General features: G+C 37.7%; 1 protein-coding gene across 2 annotated transcripts in view; it reads right to left on the bottom strand.

The window, feature by feature from the left end:
• The window catches only part of VPS41 (VPS41 subunit of HOPS complex), a 110,274-nt gene that overhangs the window by 59,729 nt on the left and 22,571 nt on the right, over window positions 1-27,974 (bottom strand). For both annotated transcript variants that reach the window (XM_013955714.2, XM_013955716.2), the window contains exons 4-7: window positions 26,284-26,361; window positions 11,699-11,773; window positions 6,026-6,088; window positions 4,725-4,790 (exon numbers count right to left, since the gene is read on the bottom strand). In XM_013955714.2, the coding sequence (XP_013811168.1) occupies window positions 4,725-4,790; window positions 6,026-6,088; window positions 11,699-11,773; window positions 26,284-26,361 (282 nt within the window). The remainder of the gene's footprint in view (window positions 1-4,724; window positions 4,791-6,025; window positions 6,089-11,698; window positions 11,774-26,283; window positions 26,362-27,974) is intronic.

Below are 27,974 nucleotides of genomic sequence, written 5' to 3'. Positions count from 1 at the left end.
ACTGACTGACATTTTATAGCTTACAAAGCAATCTGCCTTTCTTGTCTGGTGCTCTTCTACCCAACGTAATGCCAAACAGCTGACTATCTGCTTTCTAAAAATGGACTGTGCTGCAAACAGCATCCTGACAATTTAATAATTTGTCAAAGTAGTCCAACCAGTTATTATGAAGTACATATCATAGGGTTCAGAGATAAAGGTCATCTACTTACTCACAAAGCAAAGTGCATCTGCTGACACTAAAAAGCAGACAATTAAAAAAAAAAAAAAAGATACATTCCCTGGCAGACTTGACTTTAACATACAAATTCCACTGCCCATAACAGCAGCTGCAGTTCTACAAGAAAGCTATTTCTCTTCCTGCTTGTGCCTTGTTCAGGACTGCTATTCTTTCAATGTATATGAAGTTGCTCTACCTGGAGTGGAAAAGAATTCAGAATATCTTCTTTTGTGTCTCGGGCAGGAGATACTGTGGGTCGCGCCCAGGATTCCAGCACTGAAATTTTATTTTAGATTTAAATATTAAATTTGCCCCAGGCAACACTAAATTCTCTCATCTTTTATAATACACAAGAAGGGGAGTCTAATGTTTAAACATGGATATCTACATGCTCAGATACTAATTCTGGGAGGATAAATGGGAACGAACAAATGTGTTGAGGCATATCTGCATTTTAAAATTGGTTCTCATAGTGTATCTTCTCCAGAAATACAGAACCATTCTCTCTATATATATAATTTATAAATATCACATATAATAATATATATTAAATATATCATGCATATGTATATATAGATACAGATGCAAATGCTCACAGTCATGGGTCAAATTTTTCACATCTATCTCAGCTCCTTAACCCTTAAAATCCAGCTTATTAAAAATGTTTCAAATTGGATACTCAAAATCAACAGTTATTATGGAAAATCCATGCTCTAGGCAAAGTAGGAGCCCCATCCTCTAAGATGTTGAATATCCTGCTCTCAAACTAGCTTCAGAATTCATTTCCTGAATTTCCAGGCACTATCGCACCTGGTAGAAGCTCCCCCACAAAAAAACCTTAATTAACATACATTCAGCAGAGTGACTCAATCACTCCAGAAGATTCACCCTCCCACAAATAATATTACAAAAACATTCATGCCTGGTTCTTGATGTTAATCAAAACACGAAATAAAAAACCTCATCAATGCCTCCACCAAGAAAGGAACCTGCTCTCCTAAGTTATCTTTACCTAAGATGCAGTAGCCAATACCCTGATTTTGGAACTTCAGTATCCTTCAATCTTCCCTCGTTGTTGGTTCTACCTCTTTAACCCTCTGAATATAATGGATACTTGCACTGTGCAATAACATTCATTTAGTCTAGATGTTGGGAAAGACCAGTATTCTAAGGGTTAAGCAAAGAACACCTTTATTGCAGCTTTACCATCCTCATTTAGCTAGCTTTTTACCCTGTTATTTTTTAAGATTAGACCCTTTTTTTAAAAGGTAGAAGGTTATGGCCTTCAACAGCACAGTATTTGTCTTTTCCCTTGCTTTGAAGCTCTACTGTCTGCTCTGGACAGGAACGCCCTGTTATTTACAATATAAAGTATTATTATTGCAGGGTTACCATCATGTGCCAAGTCCTCACAATGGTGCTGTAGTTAATTGCAGAGATAAGGGTGAGGGGAGTGAGGGAGTGCTGCTTTTTAGTATGGTACCTATTGCTTCTCACTGAGCTCGTGCCAACATTTCTGCAATATCTGCCTTTTTTTCTAGGCACACATAATGCTCATCCATTGAAAAAAGTAAAGAGGGGGGGAAAAAAGCTTTTAAAGGCAAAATAGAAGGCCCAATAATAACCCAAGTTTAATGAAAGTTCTTTACTTAAAAAAAATATTTTAATAAGCAAACATTTTAAATTGGTTAATCAGTTCATAATACAATTAAACCTCTTGAAGGACTCTAGCCCATGCCTCATTAGGTAACTATATAAACAGATGCATAGTTTAACATAAGTAAAGTTTAACTTTCAACAATCTGTAATGATCTAACGGTCCCCCCAGGAATCACTGTTCTTAAGCCAGCTTTAGGTCAGGCTGCATTTCTAAGACATGGTAAATCTCAGGATCATACCACAATTCAAGCAAGTTCCAAACACCTTCCAGTGTTTGGGACAAGAAGCCCTATCACACATCTCCGAAGCACATTGGTTAGTGCATCCCTCTGCCTCTCAGTTATGAGGAACTGTTTTTTCCTTGAAAAGATTAACCAGGTGGTAATTTACTGTTATAGGCCCAGTTCATGAAAGTACTAATACTAAAGTATCCTATTCAGGCAGATGCTTGGCTATAAAATTAACAGGTTTAAGCAGATCTTTAAGTGCTCTCTTGAGATGAGACAAAAGGCTAATAAAGTTGGTGTAGGGTGAGTGTTCTTGTTTCTGTATGCATATGTGGTTTGGGTTCTTGATTTGTTTTACTATAAACCAAAATCAGCATGAAATTCAAGAAACCAAGAACATCCTTCTCATCTTCTGAAACAAAAATGTTGCTAGTGCAACTGGAGGGGGTTGAGTAAGTGTCCATATTCCATTCAAGGCCCTCCTTGAAGTGCTGAATCTCTGGCTCAAGCGATCTTAGCAAATGATTTTAAAAATATTATTTAAAATGATAAAATGTATAATGTTATCATCTCCCAGAACACCAAAAACCAAAGATACACCCCACATCATTTGGGCAAGCAGTTTACACCCTTTATACTCAGACAGAGAGCATCGCGTGAGGGTCACAAGCAAAGTTTTTCCCCTCGAGACTGCCCCAAAACGAGGGGTAGCCTTATTTCCATAGTAGCGACACAACACAGAAGAGCTCAGCCTTCCCGCAGCTCGTGCTCACTGCTCTCCCTGCCTCTGCACGGGTGGAGGAAGACAGCCAGGATGCCTCCAACAGCTGCTGGCTATAAGGCAGTTGAAGGCACTGTATCCACACAAAGGCTAAATGCATGGAGACCTCGGGAGCCACCGAGGTCCTGACCACCTACCCGGAGGTGCTCACACAACCACGCGACCTGCAGGCACAGGGCGAGGGGGCTGAGGTACGCAGCCTGAGGAGGTCTGCTTCAGGCCACCTTTTCCTTGCTCTTGTGGACCAACTCCTGCTGCTCCCATGTAACTCTTTGGCTTTATATTTAAGGAAAGAGATGAATAAAAAGCAGGCATGTTTTACAAAGCCTTTTATTTTCAGAAAAAAATATCTTAGATAAATAAGTAGGTGGAATTTAACTTTCTGAATTTTCACAGAGCATTTTGTTTTTATATAGGTATATACATTTCTTTTGGTGGAGAGGACAGAAGAGGAAGGGCTTCTACCACAAGCCAAGAGGTTTTGTTTGTTGGTTTTATGTATCAATAAAATCAAGTTACAGGTGTCGAGGGACTTATCTCAATGCTAAATACCTTATGTTTAGATGTCAATTAAAGTTTTCCTGAAGAGGAAAGTTCCTCAGCAAAAAAAACAATAATAAAAAAAAAACGCATTAAGAATGAGTATACCATTCCCCAGATGACAGAATATAAAACAACCTGTCAAGTAATCAAAGATAACCAAAGAGAATGTGTTAACTCCCTGATGCTTTTCTCTGTTCAGCATCAGGTGAACCCAAGTTCTTTTACCACCTGACGGAGCCCTCTTCTATTAATTCCCTGCTTCTTTCTGTCCATGCTACTTTTATCAGTACTAAAAAGCTTCACAAACTTGTGGCTGAGAAAGACATACAGTGACTGTGCATTATTTTAAGGACAACACCAACTCCGACCAGCAAACTCACTATCTTGAAAAACTGCTATTCTTCAAAACATATTGAATTGTTAATGAGAATTAAGTTGAACTGAGCACTAGAAGTCAGTATTTCTTACATGCTGGTAAGGGAGATCCAGCGCATTCAGTTTTATGAGTCTACAAGTGAGCACTGATCATCTTTAATTCATAAGAGAAGGCAAAAGTAAAATTCCATGAATTCAAGAAAGTCTTCCAAATCAAATTTTGTGTATTTTAGGTCAAAATATAAAATGTGATACAAGATACTTGTAGGGCCTGGAAGTATCAGTACTCTAGAAGTCAGAAATTACACCCTACACCAACAAAACACAGTAACGCACATTTAAAAGACCAAACTGCCCCAAACCAAAAGCTATGTCCTACAGATACAACTGTATGGGCAAGCAGCCTTTAGAATAGAGTTTGCACCTTTTACCCAGAGCCAGCAATAACACGCTTCCCTGAATTACTAAAAAACGCCAAATAAGATCTGATTCAGATACCCAGTATTATTTACTTTAATAAACAACGTAAGGGGAAAAAAAAAAAAACCCAAACACCAAGACCAACATATATAGTAAAAGATCTGTATTAAGGTCTAACTTCTGTTCCCACTTCAACAAATTGAATAGGATGGAGAAAATCTGGCATAAAAAATGCAAATGACTTTTGTCAGAATATGAGGATAAAAGTATTTCTGTTCTCAAGTTCAATTTGTTACAACTTTTATTTGAACATAGGAAATGCACTATTTTCTCCGGAATTAATTTTTATTAAATGAGAATATTTTGGAATACAAGACCTAATTAGAAGGGAAAAAACACAGTTTTTCCTTCCAGGGTTAAAAACATAGATACAACCTTCTGAGCTATTTTTAAAAGCTGGTTAAAGAGAGCCTAAGTTCATTAGACTATGACTGCTTACCTTTTTTCCTCCTGTTACAAATTGCTTGAAGTGAGATCTTACAAAATGAGGATGAACAGCAACAATCTGAGTATAAAGCAGAAGGGGCGGGGGGGGAAGAGGATTATGGTTGAAATATAAGTTCACACGTCACAGGGAGGACTGCATCAATTTTTAAACAAGATAACCCTTTCTCAAATATCAAATATTACAGCCAAATTCTGCCTCTGAAGCAGAAACTAATCCTTCCAGACATCTCAATTTGGTCTTTAGTCCCACTGCCTTTTTCCAGAAAAAAAGAAAAATCTCCATATTGTAGGACACAAGCCTGACATTCAGGGTCATGTTACACAAGACAACTACAGCTCAGCCAGCAACAGAATGAGGGCTGTACAGCACGAGACTGCAGGTAGCAAGCATGGATTGAGTAAGTCTTCCTTGGCGCCTACCTAGAGAATACGTGTATCCCAGTATATTATCACACAACAATCATACAGCTTGGAATAGCTTCGTAACCTTCCCACACTAAGCACCAGCCTCACACCCTGACTGACCAACTGAGCTTGGCATGTTGAATCACAGAGCCAAAAGAAAAGGCTTTGTGTAATGTGTCAGGTGTGGGAGACAGTTGTAACAGCAGTAAGGCAGCAGGAGCCAAGTGAGTTGCATCTGATGTGTGTGAAAACTTAATGAGTTTATTTATTTATTTCCCCCATGAGCAGCAGCAACATGGGACACCCCAAACAGCAAAATGAAATAATTTCCACACACCACCTTTTCTTCTGCAAGAAAAGTTAAACAAAAAAAACAAAAAAACTTAGATCTTCCTATATGCCTGCTAGAGGTGCTTTTTAACAGCCAGACAAGACCACTTATCTCAAGCAGAGTATAACAGAAGTTTTCCCCTCACACAGAGTACATGAGCATGGCTACCCATTGCTTTTTCCCAGGATAGGTGTAACTGATATGAATTGGTTGCAAAATATTGACCTCGGAGTTAGCAGAACCCTCAGAATTTATATCACAGAACTATAAAGAGAGAAATATGTTGAGACAGGTAACAGCTGAAACAGGACAATTTCTCTTTCAGTTTGCCTTTTGTATTTGAAAAACTCAATAATTCTTCTTACAAAATCCGGATCAGCTTTCTTCCAATTTAACCAGATCAAAAGCGTTTATATTGAGACAGATAACTATTTTCTAGTGACTTGAATAACATCACAAGGAAGCAATATTCCTCCCTCTCATTTAGTTTCAATGCAACCTTTCTGTTATTAAAGACAGTAACACAACACTTACTAAAGATTAAAACAAACACTTACTTTAATAGGACAGTCAAATGTTTCATGAAACTCTTCTGCTGAATATAATCCAAATACCTGCACCTAAAGAAGTATTAAAGCAAAAACAAGAAAAAAAAGAATTTACCTAATAACCACTTGACAATTGAAAGATGAATGTAATTCACTAAAAAAAAAAATTCATGTTTAACAATTCAGAGTTAATTGAAACTTCTCTGGATTCCAGTATGGTAGATCTTTAAATATCTTCAGCTGTGCAAAAGTATTTAACTTTTTTTTCCTCCCCAAACACTGCAAGAACTAAGAGTTCCTTTTGCTTTAGGCCAATCAAATCTGTTTAACAGATACTAATCTAAGTAAGGTATGAGCAACACAGGGAAAGTAAATTAAAAGCTTTTCCTTTCCGAGAAGGAACTGGAAAGACTTTTTTTCCCCAAGCAATACAGAGATGTTTCAAGGAAGCTGCACATAACATTTTACATAGAAAAAAAGAACTTTGTGACAATAAAGCAAAACTAGCCTGAAAATCAAGCCCCATACCTTTCTTGGCATTTTTTCCTCCTCCCAAATGCATTCAGTACTATTTTATTTTATTCCATGACCACTGGGAATGTCTGTCTTTGAAGAATCCTCCCTTCTCATCGATGCTGATGTCTCAGTACATTTAATAGTCAGCATTGCAATTGTAACCATAGGCCATCAGAATATCTTTCTATCAGAATTAATCCCCCTGAAGAAGGCTCAACATAGAAAAATATGTTTCTACTGTCAAGAGAATTAACAGATTTTTAAATGTTTTCTTCTTTTGAATTACGAAAGATGTAATAAGGTATGAAGCGTAAGAAATATTGTTAGACTTCTTAGATGCTATGACCCTAGAATAGGGCTTCTCAAGCTTTTTGCAAGCACAACCCTCCTTTAGGCTCATGTATCTTTGTGCAACATCACCCTCCCTTTCCTGTTTTTCAGATGAGATAGTGACAGCTCAGCTTCTCCAGAGTTTAGGAGTAAAAAAACCTGCAGTTTTTGCCTGAAGACCTTTGGCCATGAATTAGTAACAGATTTACTAATTATGATTTCCACAAACAATAATAACTGGTTTGCTTTTTAAAATGATTTTAAGAGATTTCCACCCACTCTCAGAAGTTGTTGCATCCTCAGCTGGAATACAGTCACCCCAACAGGGATGGATGCTGCTGGGGGGAGCAGGGAGGGAAAAGAGGGCCCTATATCCCATGGAGAGCATCAGGAAAAACTATCCGGCAGCAAATCTGCTTTGGAAAGTTCTCGCACAGGTTTAACCATTCAGCCCTGTTTTCTGGGAAAGGTAATCCTTTCACTAAATTCTGGTCTCCGTGTTCAAGAAAAACAGAACACAACACAAGACACACTCAGCAAAGATCTGCAGAACAAAAGCCAGGAAGTACCAGTAATGGGCCACAGAATAAGACTTAATGTCTCTACAAGAAGACCAATTCTGATATCACTGGACAAGAATCTACAGAATTCCTGCAGAGAGCCAAGGAGACAGTGCAAAAAATTAGACCTCAGGTAAACTACAAGATGGACCTTCTTCTCCCCCTCTTCCCCCCCAAAAAGTGTAAGAAGCCACATCTCAATGAGGAATTAAACCATCCTGCTCAAAATTCAGCAGTCTCAGTGAAGTGAAGAAACATTTCAAAACATCTCAACTCCCTTTCAAGCTTGTCTCCTGGATACATTTAATAAGCAGCATTATCAACTCTATCCATTACTCATTAGTGAATATACAGTCTCTAACAACATGCTTCAAAAATAGTGCTGCATGCACTGAATAGGGCTGAGCTATTGCTCCAAAGGATTGGAAGAAAAAAAAAAAAAATCAATATTTGGAGACAGTGAGAAGCATCGCAAAGCTGTGATTACGTAAGCCAACCAAAGGGTTATATTTGAGCTGGGCCTGGCCGTAAGCCTAGAAAACCTTCGGGTTCATGTCTAGAGGATTTTGTTTTCTGGGTTTTTGTTTTCGTCAGTTGGCACAGTATATCCAATGCAACAGACTAAAAATAAGAAACAGAGGTAAGAAAGGAGGAAGAAAAAATGTAAGAGTGGTTAAAACACAAGACACTAAGCTCCATAAAATCAACCTGCTCAAAACAATAAAATTTGCCTCTCAAATTAAAACCAATTAATCAAAATTAACATTAGCAACAGTTCTTTCAACATTTTCATAATATTGCATGGGGTGTAGCAATATGATGTTTCTTTAACAGTTTGGAAACAAAATGAAGCCAGTTAATGGAAGAGGAAAAAACAACTCAGCATAAAATATGTGTTATCTTGTTTATTCTAGAGACACCATATAACAGTTTATGACTTCTTAATGTCTTTTATTCTACAGAGAGAAAGTGATTCTTTTGATATTACAAAGCTGTATTGGATTTATCCATTTCTACTTTCTATCCTTACTCAGATCATGATGGTTTTGGGTAGCTGGAAAAGGATTTCATGATAGGAGTCCATTATATTTTGCCAGTTCTCTCTGATTTTAATTATTCAGTATCCAACCAATTCAGTGCATCTAGACTTTGTTGTTTCTTTGCTTCCATATGTGAAAGAGGCAGCCAAATTTCTGGTGATCAAAACCTCAGGAAAACAAATACATTCTATCTAAGAGTCACATTTTTTGAATTATATGGAATTTAGTACTTCATGGATATTTTTAACATAAATGTTATTACAGGCATGAAATGTGACACTAAAATACATAAGAACAAACCTGTTTTCAATATAATATATATTTCTTTCTGTAGAAAAAGTTACAAGCCAAAAAGGGTGCAAATTATATTACTATTACATAATGACTTAATAGTGCCTTAGCAGAATTGAGAGTCAGACCCAGGTATTTCCTCACAGTCTACAAGTAGACACAAATGCAAAAACAAACTTAAAAATTAAAAAAAAAAATCATAATTCTGAAGCTGCAGATGTGCTCGTCTTTTCTAGCACCAGCATCTCCTTTCATACCTTAATATTTCAACATCTAGCCATTTTCCCCAGCCAGTGGGCCACCCTTGTCCAGTTACAATTGGAGAGACCAAAGTGGTGGTGGAGTTTTTGACTTGTGTTCCTTTTATGCAGATGGTGACCAGCTGCAGAGTCCATGGTCAAGGAACATCTTCCAAGAACTGACTTTGCAGTACAGTAAAGCTGCAAGTGGTTGACAAGATACTAGCTGGCCAATTATGATACACAAATACCAGGCTGACATTAGGCCTGGACATTGCCTGACAAGAAAAGGGTTAGAGAATTTCACTGTGTTCATTGACTTCTATGCTCCCTCAGGCAACACAGCTGGTCCAATTCTACTTTGAGTGTTGGAAAAGTAAAAAAGGCAATACAGAAGAATAGATATGAGCAAGTTAGTTCTCATCATAAAGGCTTCCTTTAAGGTGACAAATTATTGCCATCTTCCTCATATTGGATACATTCTGATATGGCAAAATACATAAATCTTTTACAGTGGTCTAGAGGTCACACCTTCATTAATTCATAGAAAACACTGTATAAACCTAGTTGGCTCAAAATTCACAGGTCCTTTTATTATATTCTTTTTTGTTTGAAACTTATTTAACAAAACTAAACCGTTTCACTTTTGGGGTCACTATTTCTAACTATTTATCTGAGTTAGTGATGGCCTTGCAACCACTTGTACAACTGTTTTAATTTTTTTACAATACAAAAACTGCCATTGGAGCAAGTAAGCAGACACATGGGGTGTGAAGTTACCACCCAGAACCTGGAAGTGCTACATTGTCTGGCCAGGATTTTCAGCCATTCTTATACAGTAGCACAACATACAAATATTTGTTTTCACCCATTTTTTGCCTGGATTCTTTCACAGAGACACACCTTTCTGGGTCAAGTGGAAAAGTCTAACTTCTAAAACACCCAGATCTTTCAAGTCTCCAGATGCACTTTCCAATGTAAAATATGGTGAGGCAGCAATGTCCCTAGACTTTAGAGAGGAAAATATGATTAATATTGTAGTTGTGATTCTTCATCCAGCCTTGAACCCAGTTCTATATCAAAAACATCAGAATTCGCCCTTGTTTGGGGAAAAAAAGTTTAGACTGCTTTGTTAAGGTCACCTACTGGACCCACAATAGCTACTTCACTAATTAAAGACAGAATTCATCATTTAAAGTTATTACTTTAAATGTGTTTGTCCTTTTCAAATACAGTCACACCAGAGTAAAGATTATGCCTTTTTGCACATTCCTAAAATCAATATGCATTTTTTAACATTAATTTATTGTATGAAAAACGTGTGGCTTGCAGTCTTACTGCAATGTATATATTTCAAGTCAGTAATCCACAGCCACATCTGAGCAGCGTAAGAAGTGCTTGTCCCCCCCACCCCCTTCAAACATCCCAAACCAACAATGCTAGCTCAACATTTTTTTATTACCTTACATAATAACTGATCCTTCCTTTATCTTGCTTAGACAATTACGTTACTCTTGCTGCATTTCTCACAGGCTGTAAAATTCTACAACCCACTTTGATAGGCACTAGTATCCCAATTACTGTGTCAAGATACTGACATCAAGATATCTTTGAGAAACAAAAGGCTTGGATACATAAACTGGCTCCCTGCCTGTTGAGGAAAAAAAAAAAAAAAGCCATCTTATCTCTGAAGGAAAAAAAAGCAAATACATACAGTCTAAAGGGGTTGATTTTCCATTTTGCCTACTGCAAGATCCAGTTTTAGTTTTAATTTATAGAACTTTTACTGAATGGAATAGATACATTAGGATCACCAACACCTGTCCTCCCCCCAAGTCTACTCTGTAAAGAATTTTCTACTCAGCAAGTCAGATGTATACTGAGAAATGATTTAAATGATTTTTACTGCACTGCGTTTGTCTATGAGCATTATATTCAAAAGTAAGCTTAAATACACCCTGTGCATTAGAATTTTCTCACTGTAAACCAACATTAGAAAAGACTGCCATCAACTTAAAAACAAAAAAGACATTCTTATAAGTGGAAAATCAATCACCAAAACCACTAAATGTCACAGCTCAACATTCCAGAGAAGCACTGATAATTGTTAGTTATACACTGCACAAATGATGTATGTCCTCAGTCAAGGAAGTAGGTGCTAGTTTTTTAGGAAACTGTACATATATTGATTTTACATTTATTTAATGTGGCTGTTGTAAGACACTTTATTCTTCTGATAAACTATGATTGCTTATCAAAAGATTCTATAATTCAAGAGAAACATTCATAACGTGTGTAAAAATGAAAACCACCAGCCCACAGAAATCATCCCCACAAAATCCAATTTTGTGGATTTATAGCAGAAAAGCATTAAACTACTGTCTTGCAGGAACAGCAGACTAGTCACTGAAGTATAACTGGCACAGCAGTAATGATTAAGGTGACATGTCCTCCTGCCACAGCTGTTAATCAGCTTAATACCAGTTACATTATTGACATGCTTGTAATTACTTTTCCTAAGGCACATTTGTGTAAAATATATTTGACTTAAATTTTGAGTATTCAAAGGTGAGCCCAGTCCCCCAAAATGGATGGTCAAAGTGGTGTTAAGCGTAGGAATTAGCTCCACAGGTATCACCATTATCTGAAGTTGATTACCGAGGACTACCTCCTTCCACATTAAATATATAAATCGTTTAGTTGTACCTTGCCATCTTCTGAGCATACACCCATGTGTTCTCCACTTTCATCCAGGCTGATCTGATTTATCTTTACTGGGCTCTACAAAAAGAAAAAAAAAAGAAAAAAAAAAAAAGCAAGCTTTTAAAGTTACATCAGCAATCTTATGCTTTAATCCCCCCAATCTTGAGATTTATGTATTAAAAGTTGTATAAACTTTAGTTGCACAAATCCAAAAAAACCCCATAGCATAGGTATTTCTATAATAATGCCAAAACATAGCCTTCTTTCTAGGCTTTTGCCCAACCCAGAAACTGGACATTTTTTCCAGCAACTTGCTTCAAGAATTTGGAGCCGTTATGAAGTGCCATGCTCCTAGAACTCAAGGATTTGATCCTGTGTATCACAGCTATTCATTAGGAACCTCTCCCGCTATCAAAACGCAGCATAGAACATGCTGACCATGGAGGCATCAAAATAACTGAAAAATTCTCCTGGTTTGGTCTGATGGCCATACTGGTAATTATTTCTTCAGCAAATCCCTTTTCTAGCTTTCATTTTTGCCTGTAACTGTTTAGAGAAGCTAGTATTAGAAAGTATTGTAGTGTAACATAGGTGTAGTCATTCTTAGACAAATATTGAGATAAGCCTCAAAGCTACATCAATTTTAGTTTTCCCCATCCATTTAAGATATTCTTTTGGTTCTAACCTACACCGAGAACCTTCTTAACTACCATGATCCCGATTTCATCCTCTGTAACAAATACCTCATCATTTCAAGCATCACTGAAGGATCTTCATCCAAGTCAATCCGTTACATATTTAAGAACAACATTTCAAACTTTCATAAGATTTTGAATGGACTGCACCACAAAATACACATCAGTTATGTGATTCTGAGCATGAGAAAAGAGAGTTCCATCACATATTTGTGTGAAAAGAAAGTGTCACTGGAAAAGTGCTGGTGTTGGAAGGTCACATTAGATGTTACAAAACCGCATCTATAATATTACATGTCCTTATGTATGCTATCACAGTTGTAATTACACCCCCATAAAAGTTATAAAAAACTGTCCAGATGAACAACCTACAGGAGAAACTGAGGTCTTCCGACAGCTTGTGGAAAGCTGTTCCCCATAGATTTCCAAGAAATATCTAACTCGGGGAAAATTCAGTTTTCCTCATCTCCACTTCGGGGGGGAAAAAAAAATCCTAATGACATTTTCAATTCCTACAATTACTTTTTCTAATCACCACTGAACAACCACATCCTGCACTGCAGCAGTTTGCCTGATGCGTTGGGAATAGGATGCTGCAAGCCTTTTTGCTTTCCTGCTTCCTTATGCACAGGAGGCATCACCCTTGGTCTCACATTGGCTTACTGCAAAATGCTATGTGCAAGTATTGCAGTTACCGCCCATCACCAAGTGGTCCTCCCGCTGCGTGTTCAGTCTGCCAAACAGCACGCTGCTGAGGATGTAGTCAAACCGCCTTGCCTTGATTCATATGCTCTGGGGAAATTTTAATTAGCCACAGAGGAGCTATGCTGACTCGCTGTGTTTTGAGATCAGAAATGAGCACATCACTGACAGCACAGGCAGCTGGTCAGTCTTCGACAACCCCAGCATCACAGCCCATCTTCATCTGCTGACCTCATCTGTGCTTGTTCATGGGGGACCACCTCGTTCACTCTGCAATAGCTGCCCTGACTCCTCACAAATGCCAATGCAAGGCATATAAAGAAATATAGAGCAAAGGTCTCATTTCAACAGCAGAGAAGTACAAGAATCCCACCTATTTAGAACCTCTTTTGTGACCACCTGGTGCACAGGCCACCCTGAACATGCACCCCTGCACCACCCTATGTTTTATCATCTAAATTCCTGCAGTACTTCTTACAGTTCAACAGGTGAGTAATCAATCTAATAGGGGCAGAAATCCATCAGTTTCTTTTCCTCACAGGAAAGTTTGCCCTCTTCCAGGATGACTGGACACCAACATGTTTTGGTGACGTCAGCTGAAGAGTATGGCTCAAGCCCATCAGCCTGCTGGTGTGGTCAGAGTCCTCGTGGAAACTGCGACTGCCGAACGCTGTACACGGCTGGCTAATCCCATAGTTGGGGGGGGTGCAAGGATATGGCAAGACACTGTCAGATGTTAGCCTCACTTTCTGGAAGCTTTATAAAAATTGCCAGCACATACTTTTATTCCTGCCCTTACCTTACCTGCCTTTCTAAACTTCTGTTTTGCTCATCAGAGTGTAAGAGAAGAGTTTGTGTCTGTCTCGGGGAGGGGTGGGGGGAAGAAAGCCTGCACATCTCCACCATTCCCTCTACAATAAGAAACACCTTCAGCCTTGTAAAAGGACAAGCAAAAAAGAAATTCTAGATGATGTATGCAAGGAAAAGCAAATATGGACTAATTTCTTTTTTCTCCTCTAAAACTCAGGTTGAATTTGCACCGCTGCCTACTAGTAGGCTCTTCTGACAGGCCACAGAGCTCAGGAAATGATGATAAACCCAGAACTTCAAAACAGTCAAGCCTGAATATTAAACACATTTTTGGGGGGGAGGGGGGGAAATACTAGCAAAGGGAAGAATATCCCATGCCAGGAACTTCTTGTTCAGAGCTGAGTAACAGTCAAGCCAACCATTTCCAAAACTACACTCCCCTGGGCAACGTCCAAGATCTATGTCTAAAACTATCCAGAAAATCAGAAATTCAAAGACCATAGAAAATATTGGTATGTATGTTATCGAAAACAAAGTGTTTCTTCCAGAATCAGCTCTAACTCATCTTTTATTATCAATTATTTTATACATATGCTGCTGTACCAGTCAAAGCTACTTACTGTTTCAAATTTAGCCATATTCATATATTGTCAAAAGCAGGTGGATAATTTAGGGATTTCAGAAAACAGGAGCACAGATAATTTTGACAGTTCCCCTCCCCTGCTTTGCTTCTGTTTTTTTCTGGGGTTTTTTTGTTTGTTTGTTTTTTCCTCTATTAAGTGTTATCAGTTCAGTCATGGAGTCACAACTGTCTTCGCTTGTTTTTCTTAAACCTTATTCTAGATAATACCTACAATAGTTTTTGCTTTTTTTGCCTTTTTTTTTTTAAGCATAGAAAATTAAGTCCCTTCCTGCAACAGCCACAGGTTGACAAAACACGAATTGCTCAAGATTAGAGAGGACACATGCAGTCACCACCTCGCCACAGTCTGAGGACTGATCGTTCTATACAGTTGCAACCAGATAGGCTCTGGGGTTTGGTCAGTTGATTGTTTTAAAGATACTTAAAATGAATTAAAAAAAAAAAAAAACCTCCAGAGTTGCAGACATCTTATTCAAAAATAAAAGTTTTAACAGCACTCTGAGGTCAAAGTACAAACCTAAAATTTGGAACATATTATTCCATAGCTATTACACAATGAATAAAGACAATCTAATCTTGAACCCTACACTATAAAAATGTGATTTCTTCACATAAAGTGTCAAGAAAATTACTTATAATTATTTAATTAGCACTATGCTGGGTAATTTTTTAATTTATTCAGGGCTAGATTTAGGTCAACAAAGAACACACAACTCTGCAGTCACAGGGATACTTATAGTACTGTATAAATAATATTAACACAATATTTAAAAAGCAACATAGTTCAAATCTAGCAATAAGGGGTATCCTGCTAGTTAGGGAGGGAAATATACTGAAATGATTAACCCGAGAACAGCATCAGAATTTTATAAAGTGTTGAAGTTCTAGTAAAGAAGGAAAAAATGCATTCAGCTGAATTTCCATTAGCTTCAGTTTTATTTCTGATGGAGACATGTTTGGAATTCTGGACAACATAAGTAAGTTTGACTGTTCAAAATCAATAATGTCAAGCGGGCATTATAGAACAAAAAAAATGTTACCTTAACGGAAGAAAGAAAAGTTTAGAGAGAAGAAAAAAGCTAGCAGGCATCTTGCGCATATAGATCTAAATACAGGCTTTAGCAAAATCCTAAATTTAAAGAAAGGAAACAAAAAACAAAAAAAACCCCAAGCATCTACCAACAAATGCACCTCATGTGATAATCAATTACCTAACGTAAAACGCTTGAAATAAATGCACTTAGTATGGATTATGTCAGCTCTTCAATTAGGAGTGAATTCACAGCCACTCAGAAAGCTTCTTTTCATTGTGTTCTTTGTGGCAACTGCTTCTCCCCTGATGCTCATCATCAACCCACCTTATACTATCAGTCCCCCAATGGTGAACCTGAGAAATCAATCTGCTAATGTATAATTTGTAAAGCTTCTCTGACTAACAAATGGATAATTGATTCTTTCACAAATGCTGCATCCCAATGGGTATGAACTGGAATGAACAAGAAACATAAGACTGGATTTCACTCCAAGTCTGTGAAAAATGCAATATTTACAAGCTAGGAATCTAAATGTTTTAATAGCTGCCTGTGACTTCATGCCTCTTAGCCATGGTTAGCAGGCAAGCAGCACACACATTAGGAGCGTGAAAAGCAAAGAAGTGTTCGATCATACTTACAGTAAAGCTCATTTTACTTCAAGAAGTTCCCACCACTAATACAACCCACTTAAGCAGCACTTTCATCCACTCTGTAAGGATGACTTTCCTAAACTTTTCCTGAATTAACCCAAACATAGTCTAACTCAAGGTTTGGTATCATATATATATACCCCAAAGTTATCCATAGGTCTTTTCTGCTACATTATGTAATTATCATTCTAGATTTACACAACCACTATACAGCTGCTCTCCATACTACAAGCAAACTGTATGTATACAGCGTTTGAATTGTAACCAAAACAAAAAAAATAAAACCAGTGCGTCTCCCACAAGTGCTGACTCTTCATTTATTCACGTGCTTCCATCTCCACGACTTTCACATAAACAAGCATGTGTAACTTCCTTCAGAGTACAGCAATACGACTAATCAACCCACTTAAAATGTTAACGCACTGGAACAAGGGCTGTCATTTTTCTGTTTGTACTGTTTCCACCATGGTGGAGGTCTGCAAGCACAAAACACCGATTTATAAACAGGAACTGCCTCATCTACTGTCATGACATTAAATGAAGGTCTTTCGAGAATACAAGCCTTGCTCTGCATTGGATGAGGCACTTGCTCTGAACACAGCTCTGACTCTTCAGCTTTTACTTGAATAAATTAGAAGTTTTACACACATCACCAACAATGAATTATGAGAAACAGACAACGTCTTTAAGACTCTTAAAAAAACCCAACAAATCCCAAAACAAAAAAACCCCACCACTTAAGCAAGTATTGAATATCTAGAAGCAGTACTGAATAACAGCACCCACGGGTGCCTTTTCTAACCAGAAATGAGAACCTTAACACTTCTAGAAGAAGAAAGCCCAATTTTACTAACTTGCCAAAAAAGGAGGTTTTTATTTTCTAAGGACTTCTTACTTTGAGAAGTTATAGGAGGTGACAGCAAATGAAGTAAACAGTTGAATATTCTCTCAATATATATAAAAAAAAGGGGGGGCAATGGCTAAGCACATATATACTATGTATTGTATGTCCCATCTCCTTTGAGTTCAGAATACTGATGCCCAGAGACCTCTTGCTTTGAGGACCTTTCTTTAAAAGGAAGAAATTGAAGCAATGCACTTTATATGCCTCAGATATTGCAGTGCTGCACTGACTTATGCATATTTTTCATAGTTGTGGAGTTTTACGGACATAGTAGAGGGAAAAGCAACTCAGAAGAGCAAATTATGATGCTGTCTCATGATTTACATTTTAACTTAAGTTGCAAAGTACATATATGGCTATGTGTGTACACATGCAAACTTGAGAAACAAGATAGTAACACAAAGGTTTAAACTGAAAAAGCAGCTTTAAAAGTTACAGAATAAGCTGCTCACCACTCCCTGAAATAGAAATAATATATGCTGAATTTACAACACTTAAATATTCATTTGATGAAAATGTACTAATATCCACAGCAAAGAGGTTTTGTTCAACAGTACTGGCAGTCAAATTCTGATAAATAAGCGAGGATTCCTGCTCCAGTGCTTTTCCTATAACACTCTTGAATTTGTCACTTTCCAAAGGAAAAATGGGAGATCAAATTGGTTAGAAGAAAAGGGAGGGAGAAAAGCTGGGGAGAGTGACAAGGTCTGGGACATGGAAAAATAACAACATTAACTTTTATTTCATGTGCAGGAAGGCAGACCTTATTTACAAAAAAGAAAAAAAAAAAAGACTGTCTCAAAAACCTGTCTAAATCTAAGGGAATATGAAGACAAGGAATCTCTCATATATGTTCTGAGAAAGTGAGAAAGACAAAAGCCTACATTGATTTCAGTATTTTTCTCATCAGTGAGTCCCTTAATCTTGTTTGTCAACTACGGGGAGCCAAGAAAAAAAAAAGCCAAAGAAAAAAATTAGCAAGGAATCTCCCTAAAGCTGGCACAGTTGCTAGATAATCAGAATGCTTGCTAGGAGTGATAGAACTACTATTTAAAATTAATCTATATTGAAAGCTCACACCATTTCCAAGCAGAGTTTAACTGTTAGCTAATTTCTCACAGATCCAAAGCAGAATCTCGCATCTGTTAGAACACTGGTGCGTTAAGGATATATCCTTCCAAGAGCTCTGTGCCATAGAAAAACTACTCTCTCTTGCTCCTCTCCCCAATTCACCTTCCCCATTCATTCTGCAACTATAGGGGCTCAGAGAGGGAATCTGCTAAATCTGCCTCTACTTCTCTCTTGCTATTTGTATATCAAAGGCACCTGAGAGTATGAAGCAATATTCCCCATCACCTATCTCTGGGGAGGACCAAAGAATAGTTGGGGGCTGAAGGCTGCGCCTATACACATGCACCTCAGGGGACCAAATACAGAGTGGGAAAATACTATCCGATGAAATCTAGAGGCTCACCTCACCGATTTCTCTAAATGCTTTCATTTCTGGACTGTTCCCCAAGCACAGTAAGCATGGCAACTTCATCTTGGAATACTAACTTTCCATGCAGCCTCCTGAACTACAAATTGGGCTTTGGAGAACAATCCAAAAGACACACCTAAACTTCTGAGGATGAATCCTACTGGGGCAATTTCACAGGTTGTTGTTATAAAGTAACAATGCTCATGTCATTAATGTATTTAACAGGATTTTGTAGTATTCCACCCTCAAGAGGGGAGAGTATGAGATTTTCTCCACTTCTTGATAAACCATTATTCAGTGAAGCAACCAATGAAAGAGGCCAAGCAGGTCATATAGTGCACATTCTTGTCAGGAGAGGTTTTCTCTTTAGAGATTATTCTATTGGCACTTTGACCAGACAACCTTTAAACAAGCAACGAGGCTCCTGACTAGTCTTCTCAGGGGTCATTCATTGTTTTTCCAACATCATTTCCAGGAAAGTTTTCACAATAGCCATGATTACCACCCTCCCTGACCCAACACAGGAGAGAGGACATGACCACATGGAGCCTAGGATCCCTGCTTCTCCATACATTCTATTACAAAGCCATTATTTTCTCCACAAACACATAGTTTTCCTCCTTTTATCAGCTCCTGCAATAAAAAACTGGACTAAATTCCCTTTTTTTTTTTCTTTTTTTTTTAAAAGGTTTAGTCTGTCAACCATTCTACTATAGAAGATGGTCTCAATCCACTGGCCACTGAAATCAGTGTCTGTCCAGCTGACTGAATCAGAGAAAGCAAAAATACTATGTGGGAAGGAACTCCCCTTCCTGGCTGAAGGAGACCTAACTAGTCATATTCTTGGCACAGTTAAATATTATACTGGGTGGTCAAAGCTGAAGTTCAGCCAATAGCTAAAACTGAAGTGCCATTTTCCACATAAACATCCATCTATCAATACCTGTATAGCCTAGCATCAAATAAGAGCCATATGCGAGAATGAATGTTTTCTGCTTGCTGAAAGCATTCTACTTGCTTTGGACACCAACTCTAGAATTTCCTTAATTTGCAATAATATCACTTGAGAAAGTCTCAGAAAACCTGGCAAAAAGATCCCCAACGATCAACTTCAGGTTTCTCATTCTTAATAGGATCCTAACCCACATTTGCAAATCAGAAAGATTTGGGGGGGAGGGGGGGATGTGAGAGAGCACTCACATGAGAGGAAACTATGAATCATAAAGTGCACTGTAACTTACTGTAAATGGCATATCATATGCTGTATCCCCACTGTGACAGTAAGGTAGAGAAAGCTAAATGGCAAGATGAATTGATCCTGTACAACTTGCCCAATGCATTTACATATAAAGAGGCTCTATTTCAACACCAGCAAAATGTAGACATTCTTGCTTATAAAAAGCTTTACTTAGGGTAGATTAAAAAAAAGGCAGATTCTTCAATCCTTGTACTGCTCACATTTCAGAGCTCCTACCTTCAAAACTGCCAAGGCCTGCAGCAACTACAGACTTCGGCTGTCAGCCAGTTCAGGTTTACATTTTGGAACCTTCCAACACAAAAACACCAGTTTCTGAAATTTCTTAAACTTTTATTTCTCTGTGTCATAGGGCACTGAGTGGAACTAGCTTCCTAAAGCAGCACCACAGTGGAGACAATCAGCTTGGAAGTAGCTACTTTTGTTAAGAGCCACTCTTAGGATATTAATACTCAAGACAATGGTCAAATTTGGACTGTCCGCATTTAGCATCCTATCAGAAATGCAACAAACAACCACTATACACTCCGTCATGTCTTTTAAAATAAATAAATCTAATAAAGATTCCCTTCTAAAGTATGCAATTTACAAAGTTCATTATCAACAATATCTTACTCCCTATGGGAAAAAAGACTTAGTTATGCCTTCATGTTTTGTTTATCATATTATGTCCCTTTTATGTCATTCTGTATTTTTAATAGTGCAGCATTTTTATTGTTAATGGAAACAGAGGGCTGTAGCTCTATCATTAATGTCATCTTACATAAAAGACAATGTCCTCTAGAATTCAGTTGCTTTGGACTTTCTAACTAGGAAAACATTTTCTAATGCAAATAATATTTTATTCATGCCAGAACTCTGAATAATTCTGACAAGCTAACTGCTATTATTTGGTATATGTGCACGCAAGTTCCTGCTATAGGGAAATGGCATCCAGATAAAAGATGCCATTTAACAAAAAGGAAAACAGATCTAAGAATCAGCAGTATACTAGATTCTTAGGAAACAAGCCTTTCCAAATCCTCCCTATGCTTTTAAAGGCTGTTAGGATTTAGAAAACATCTGTGTTATAAGTCTTTCCTCTGATAAAAGACTTCACCACTGCTACCTACTAGCTCTTTCACTGCCACTAATAGAAACACTAGAGCCACTTGGCCCAGTGGTCCAGTTGCATATCCAGCAAAGAGCATTTAGGGTGGGTATGAGACAGATGTGGCACAATATGCTTCTGAGACGACTGGAAAAAGGATGTGGCTAATGACTGAACACATGCCTTGTGCCAATCACCATCACCTAGCCAAATCGGCAAGTTCCTCATGGGGCAGGGACATCCACGATGGCTGAGAATCCATCTTTGCTCAAACTTTAGCAAAGAGTAAAAGACAGTGCAATCTAGCAGCACCTACTCTTTTCAGGGACTACGCATCTGGAAGGCACAGAAAACCAAGTATAAATTATTTCTTATTTAACAGTTATTTGAAATGTGTTGGGAGGTTTGCATGGGTTTTTTTCCCATTATTCTCTAGAAAGCATTTAAGCCACAGGACTGCACCACCCATTTGGGCAGGAGGTCTCACCAAGCAGAAGTAAGGCTGTCCCTTGGACAGACACTCACTTGCATTAAAACCTTAATTTTTATTTTCCGTTTTGGAGCCTGTGTTCACAGTACACAGTCAGAGCACCATGCCTCATCTTGTACAAAACATGGAATTTCAGTATCCAATTTGTTAAGAGGCACACTGACACCCTACACAATACGAGATAGCCAAAAAAAAAAAAAAAAAAGTACTGACCATGAGAGAAATATACAGTAAAAAGAAATTCTGCAAGAAGAGGCCTCTACTTACTGTTTCATGCTCCTTCAGAAGTTCCACCAGCCTTGAATAGCCTCAGAAATGTTGCATGCTAAGACTTGAATTTCTCCCCAGTAAGAGAGACTTAAAAACATTTACATTTGTTTTCTACACTCATACATCACCTCTGAAGAATTAAGCAATTAAATCCCTTCTACTTGTAAAATAGGTTACACTTTCCCTACTCAGAGTAACACTTGCACAAGCCAAAACTTGCCCTAAGCTTGATGTTTATTAGAAGACCTCAAAATGAGGGCAGCAGGTTTTCTTGCCCTTTGAAAGGTTTATGATTTGTTACTTAACTAAATATGTTTGTACAGCTTTCTTCATAGCTACAAGTCCTTAATCCACAAGATGTCAGTTGAAGCAATAATTATATTAATAAATTGCAGACAGTCTAGAAGAAAGATGGGGAGGCATTTGGAATTAACATGCTGTGAATCAGTCCTGCATCATCCTTTGTCAGTAGAGTTAGCAGGCTTTTTTTGTTGTTGCCTTTTAGTAATAATTTTCAGTGCGTTTGACACATTTCATCTCACTCAACCTACTGAATCCTAATACAAGAGAAGAGCAGTTTGTCAAACATATATTATCTGAGGATGCATATCAGTTAATCTTAGGCATCTGACATTGTTGAAGACAGCCACACTGGTGCAAGCTGAAAACATGCTAGGCAAGGAGGAGAGGGATCATGCCAGAACACAAAGCGTTGTCACTGAGATACCAGCAACATCTAAGGCCAAACCCCCAAAACTCCTGTCCCGTAATTCCCCTTTTGATGAAGACAGAACTTGCAAACCTGAAGAGACAAGTGGTCCATCTGGTCTAGTATCCAACACCAGATGTTTTAAGAGCAAGATGAAAAAAGACTCTGTTCTGAAAAGATTTTTAATTGCCAAAGTTAGTCTCACAAGCTTCTGCGAAGCTTTCTGGGGCATAAACCAAACCACATGATTAAGCCTTTGCAGCACTACAGACAGTATTTATGACGTGGCATACCCACGTTATTTCACTTCTCAGGACATTACCTGATAAAGCACTGAAAAGACCTTAAAACAAAACAAAACATTCTAAACCAAAACTGTAATAATAGAACTTCTAGGGCTGCCGGGCTTTACATTTTAGTGTTACTTATAATATTTGTTTAGCAATTTAAAAAGCTAAATTAATTTAGACTTCAACGGGAAGGTTGGCCATTTTGGAGATGCTGCAACATATCTGTCAGTTTTCTCTCTCAAAGTTCACAAAAGCTGCAGACACGATAAAAGTAATAATGCTGCAAGTCCTTTGAGATTAATCCCTTTCTCTGCTTTACAATTTGGATCAAATCCTAATGCAAGTCAATATGAAAGAAAACAATTTACTATAAAAACAAAATTTAGTTTTGTTCAACTTCCAGCCCACCCGTATTATTGAACATGGTTACCTGTGATTAGGAGAGAGAAAGGAGATCAGGAGGACTAAGACTGCAGTAATGACAGTTTCCACATATTTTTAATATGAACTATTTTTTTCCTTTTTGGAGAGTTGTAAGTAGTAATTCCTCCTCCCCTAACTTTTCTCTCCACTCTAGGATATTGTTTTACTCCAACTCCAACTACAGCCAAGCGAAGAAAATCATCAAAACTCAAATCTGAAACATATCTACATGTTACAAGGAACATTTAAGATTACCATAAAAAAAAAAAAGATTAAAATAAAAATCCCTCTTTCCTTCCCAGTTCATTTCACATACTGACAGTACTTTGGATCTAGTCACTTTTAAAATTTCCTCTGCGTGTTGTTTCACAGAGTTAGATAGTTATTATTAAAATTACCTTTCTGTCCAACTAATAGTTAACAGAATTAGATGAAAAAATATTATTAAAGTTATCTTTCTAATTTGACTTAATAAAAAAATCAAAAAAGACAGACTGAGACTCAAATGCAGAATAATTCTGGGAATTACATAACTGATTTCTTCTAGACAAAAGGCTGCAAGTTGCTATCCTTACTACTCATTTCTGCCATCTCATAAGACAGAAAACACCTGCTAAAAAGAATCTTTCAAAACAAAGATTTGTGAAATTCACTTCCAAGGTACATAATTTGCTGCAAACAATTCCAAGATTTCAGTGCTTGAAGTAATATTGCCTGAAACCTTATTTTATTTACTCAGAACAGTATTTCAATGCTACTAATTTCCACAGATCAGTAACAATAGCTCTTTCTCCTATTTGCTACTTCACGGCAGAAGTTCACCACCGGAAAAGCTTTTCAGAAGAATTTGCTCATTCTGGACCCAACAAAAAAACAGATAAAATACTACTGAAGAAAATACTCTTTTGCCACAGAACGTTTACAAAAAAATGCTTTGCCTCTACAGGGCTCCAGGAAGTGACTGGATTTCTCATCAAGAGAGGGTTTGGGTCCGTTTGGGCTTTGCTTTTTACAGTCCAGTGGCACGCTACTGCAAATCCCATGAGAGGGGAGAAAGCAGACAGGGCGCAGAGGGAGAGGAGACAAGAAGGGAAAACCCACCAAGTGTTTTGCTAGTGATGTCTCTAGTCTGTAGTCCAAGACCTTTAAAAGTTCAGGTTAGAAGGAAAGTATTCTGACATAACAGCAGTCAGTTCAGAATGCACTCCTAGATCAAAATCAGTTTTCAAACTGCAAAAAAGGGAAGAAAAAAGCACCTTTTCCACCTGAACCATGATCTAATTTCCTCCTGTTGCACAGGAGACTTATACATTACAAAAAGAAACAGAAACATTAACAAAAGAATTCAAGCAACATTTCTTTTTCCTATTCTCTTTCCCAAAAAGCAGCTTTTACTCAATTAAAAAAAAAAAAAAAATCACCACCATCTTTAAAAGAAAACAAGGCACAAAAATCTTTATTTTGAAGCAGGTAAAAACTGGAAAAGAGATAATTAAATAAGAAAATCTGTAGAGCAGAGAGTGCCAACCTTAACTCCACCATAAGAAACCACCCTCCTAGCAGCCACTGGTAGGACATTTTATTAAAGAAAAGCAAACAAAAGAAGAGGAGATTTGGGTGGGTATAAAGAGGATGGAGGGATTTTGTTCTATAGTCTTTAGTAGACAACAGGTCCCGTTATCTCTTGCTCTATGCCTAGGCGGTGCCCTAAGGCTTTACACAAAGATGAGGATTTCACCTTCATGGATCAACGTGGGAGAACAGGGCCTTATCTGTCATTGATCACACACCCAGCAAAAAAATGGCAGTTCTACAAATGAACCCTTCCAAGCACCTGACACGGAGTAGAATAAATATAAATCTAAGACATTTAATGCCTGCACTCAATAGAAAACCTCCACTTCATTTTAACGGGCTTCAAGTCAGTCCTTTACTGGAGACATGGAAGAAAAGAATTTGGGTACATTTTAATCTGATCTTCCCCAAATAGATTACTTCGGAGGGAAAGAGGTTGTTGTATTTTTAGCAAGTAGCGTACATATAAAGTAATCAGAACTGTAAGGGAGCCACTGAAAGTGTTTCTGATGAACACACAAACAAAAGTAATAAGAGAACATCATTGAGCTTGACTTTCACTAATAGCCAGTAAGGTCATTGTCAATATGACCATTGCTATAGATAAAATTTCCTCCAAAGGTTGTTGGTAGGAGGCTGGGTTTTGGCTGAGACTTCTTTTCCTCCTTGCACAACAACTGCGTAATTAGATTTTTCAAAAATATAAACAAAACCTTTCACCCCTCACATGCAGCTAGCTGTGTCAGCTTTAGAACATGCATTCTCTTTGCAAACATGCCAACATCTTGTGATGGATACTCAGACAAGTGCTCACACTGCTACGAAAAACTGATGCCTGGCCACTAGATTTTGTGACAATGCCAGGAGAGGCGGGGGGAAAAAAAATAAAAATAAAAATTGCGAGTTCCCTCCCCCCACGGAAAACAAGGTGGTTGACAAAGAGATGTTTAAAAATCCATGATCTCCAATTAAAAGCTGTATTTAACACTCTAGAACAGAGCTTTAAATTTACCCTTTCATTCATCCTCTAATACCAGGAACTACAATAAGAAGAAAAGTCTGCCTCTTCTCCTTCAATCAATACAATCCCTTAAGAGCCCAAGCTTCAAAACATTCACGTAAAATATTAGCGTTATATATTTGCAGTAGATAAACTGAACCAGCAAGGCAATCAATCAATTTTCAGTTACTTGTGGCAACTAGATAAGATGATAGTACACACACTAACAATTGACAACAGTCACCTAATGAGCAGGCTCACACCTTATGGAAGCCACGACCCTTTGGAGTACATAATTAATAATAGCCTTTTACAATCATAAATATGTATTTCCTGTTCTGTCTTCATGATCAAAGTTTACTATATGTAAGCTGAGATGTGCTCATCACAAAAGCATTCAGGGCAACTTCTTTTTCCAAGGACCATACATTGTCTCTTGTATTATAGGGAGGGAGCTCATGAAATGCATTAGTAGGATTTTAGGTATAGCAAGAGCATTATTTATTACTTAGTACATCACAGCGTTTTTACATCCTAGTAGATTTGTTCTGAATAGTGCCATACTTACAACATCAAACTTCTGTGTGATGTTCCCTTGGACATCAAGTAAATAAACCTTGCCATAATGTGTTCCCAGTGCCAAAAACTGTAAAAGAAAGATTGGTTAAATAAACACAGGACACTGCAACCAAAACTAAAGCAACATTAAATGAACTCCAGGATGTTTACCACATTAATGATTAGCAGCACCCTGGAAGAAAATATTCTACAGAAAAAGCTTATTTTAGCCTCACCTAAAGAATAAAACAGGGCTTCAAGCCCATATTACTGTGATAGTGCAAGTTAGCTGTCAGAATGAGTCATGAGGACCCTCATCTACTGACAACTAATGGTGTGTCTGCAGTTCGTACACATTGCCTGATGGACTGTGGCAGCAAATTAAAAATGCAGCATGAAAGCAAGGACTAACACAGACCTGAAGTAGTTTAAGGTCCTTTCCACAGCTTTGTTTAAATCATAATGGTTTTCTGGAGGGGGGTTATTTTTAATTCTCCTTCACCATTAACATAAAAACAAAATACTCAAGCACATGCAAACAGCCCGTGGTAGGCCATTGGTAACATACTGCTCAACTATGGAATGGTCTTTGACAGCGCATTTAAGCACAGAGATCAACTACTGGGTTTGCTTTCCTTCACGTGCTGTAACATTCCTAAGTTGAACATTTCCAAGACTAATATACTTTTCCTTTGAAACCTCCAGAGTTTCATCCTAAAAATAAACAAACAAACAAATCTCCACACAAATGTATGCACAAACTTATTCCGATACAAAGAAAGCGGCAACTGATTCTGAGAAAGTCTGCTGTTAATTGAACCATGTGAACTACAGCTAACCAGAAAAGGAAGAACTTTGGTACTATTTGATTTATGACAAAGGTTTCTTTTTATTCCCCCCCCTTCCTCTCAGCATTACTCAAATAGTTGAGGCTCTTCAATTCTCTGTATTTCACTGCATGTGAGCATGCTTCATTGCAACCTAAAATGAAATGTTCAAATTTACAGGCACTACTAAGCATGTCAGTCAGGCAGCACAATCTTTAAAAAATAACCTTACAGAAAGTCAAGGTTTAAAAGGATTTATCAAAATGGAATTGCTTAAAATGAAATTTCAGTTCAGGCACTTAAAATATGAAGCTATATTAAAAGGAGTCAAAAAAAGGAAAGAAGGGGTTCATTAGAAATTCATCCCCTGCAATGCCTTTCACTCCTGCAAGGTTGCCTTTTTTCAGGAAGAAAAAAGTCCCCTGGGTAAAAAAATCAATACTGGTTAATAAAACATCAGGTGTGCAGACATAACTAGGTATGACTATTCCACTGCACAGGCCTGCTTGAATGCACCAGGTGCCATGACGATTAGTCATCCAGTGCAGACAGCAAGCCTGGTGAAAATATGATGCTTTAGCACTGAAAAGAAAATAATAATAATAATTCTGGGGGGAAATTAGTCTGTATACAGAAGCCAGATTTTCAGAATTCCCAGAAAAGTTGAACTGCTGTACTCAGATGTGTACTTTACATAGTACTACATAATTTTGCTAATGATGATGCTTTAGCAGGGCTTTTCCTGCTAAAACATGAAAAAAAAAAAAACCCTCTCAAAACCTATAACCCACCTTTACTTTTAAGTTCTCTGTTGTAAGAGACCTATTCCTAAAAGACTCCAGTGCCTAGCTTCTAACAATATTGATCCTTCTCA

This window comes from Apteryx mantelli, chromosome 2 (genome assembly GCF_036417845.1).
Source record: "Apteryx mantelli isolate bAptMan1 chromosome 2, bAptMan1.hap1, whole genome shotgun sequence".
NCBI classification, from domain to species: Eukaryota; Metazoa; Chordata; class Aves; order Apterygiformes; family Apterygidae; genus Apteryx; species Apteryx mantelli.
The sequence above is the reverse complement of the archived record's forward strand: the minus strand, read 5'-3'. Positions and strand labels throughout refer to the sequence as shown.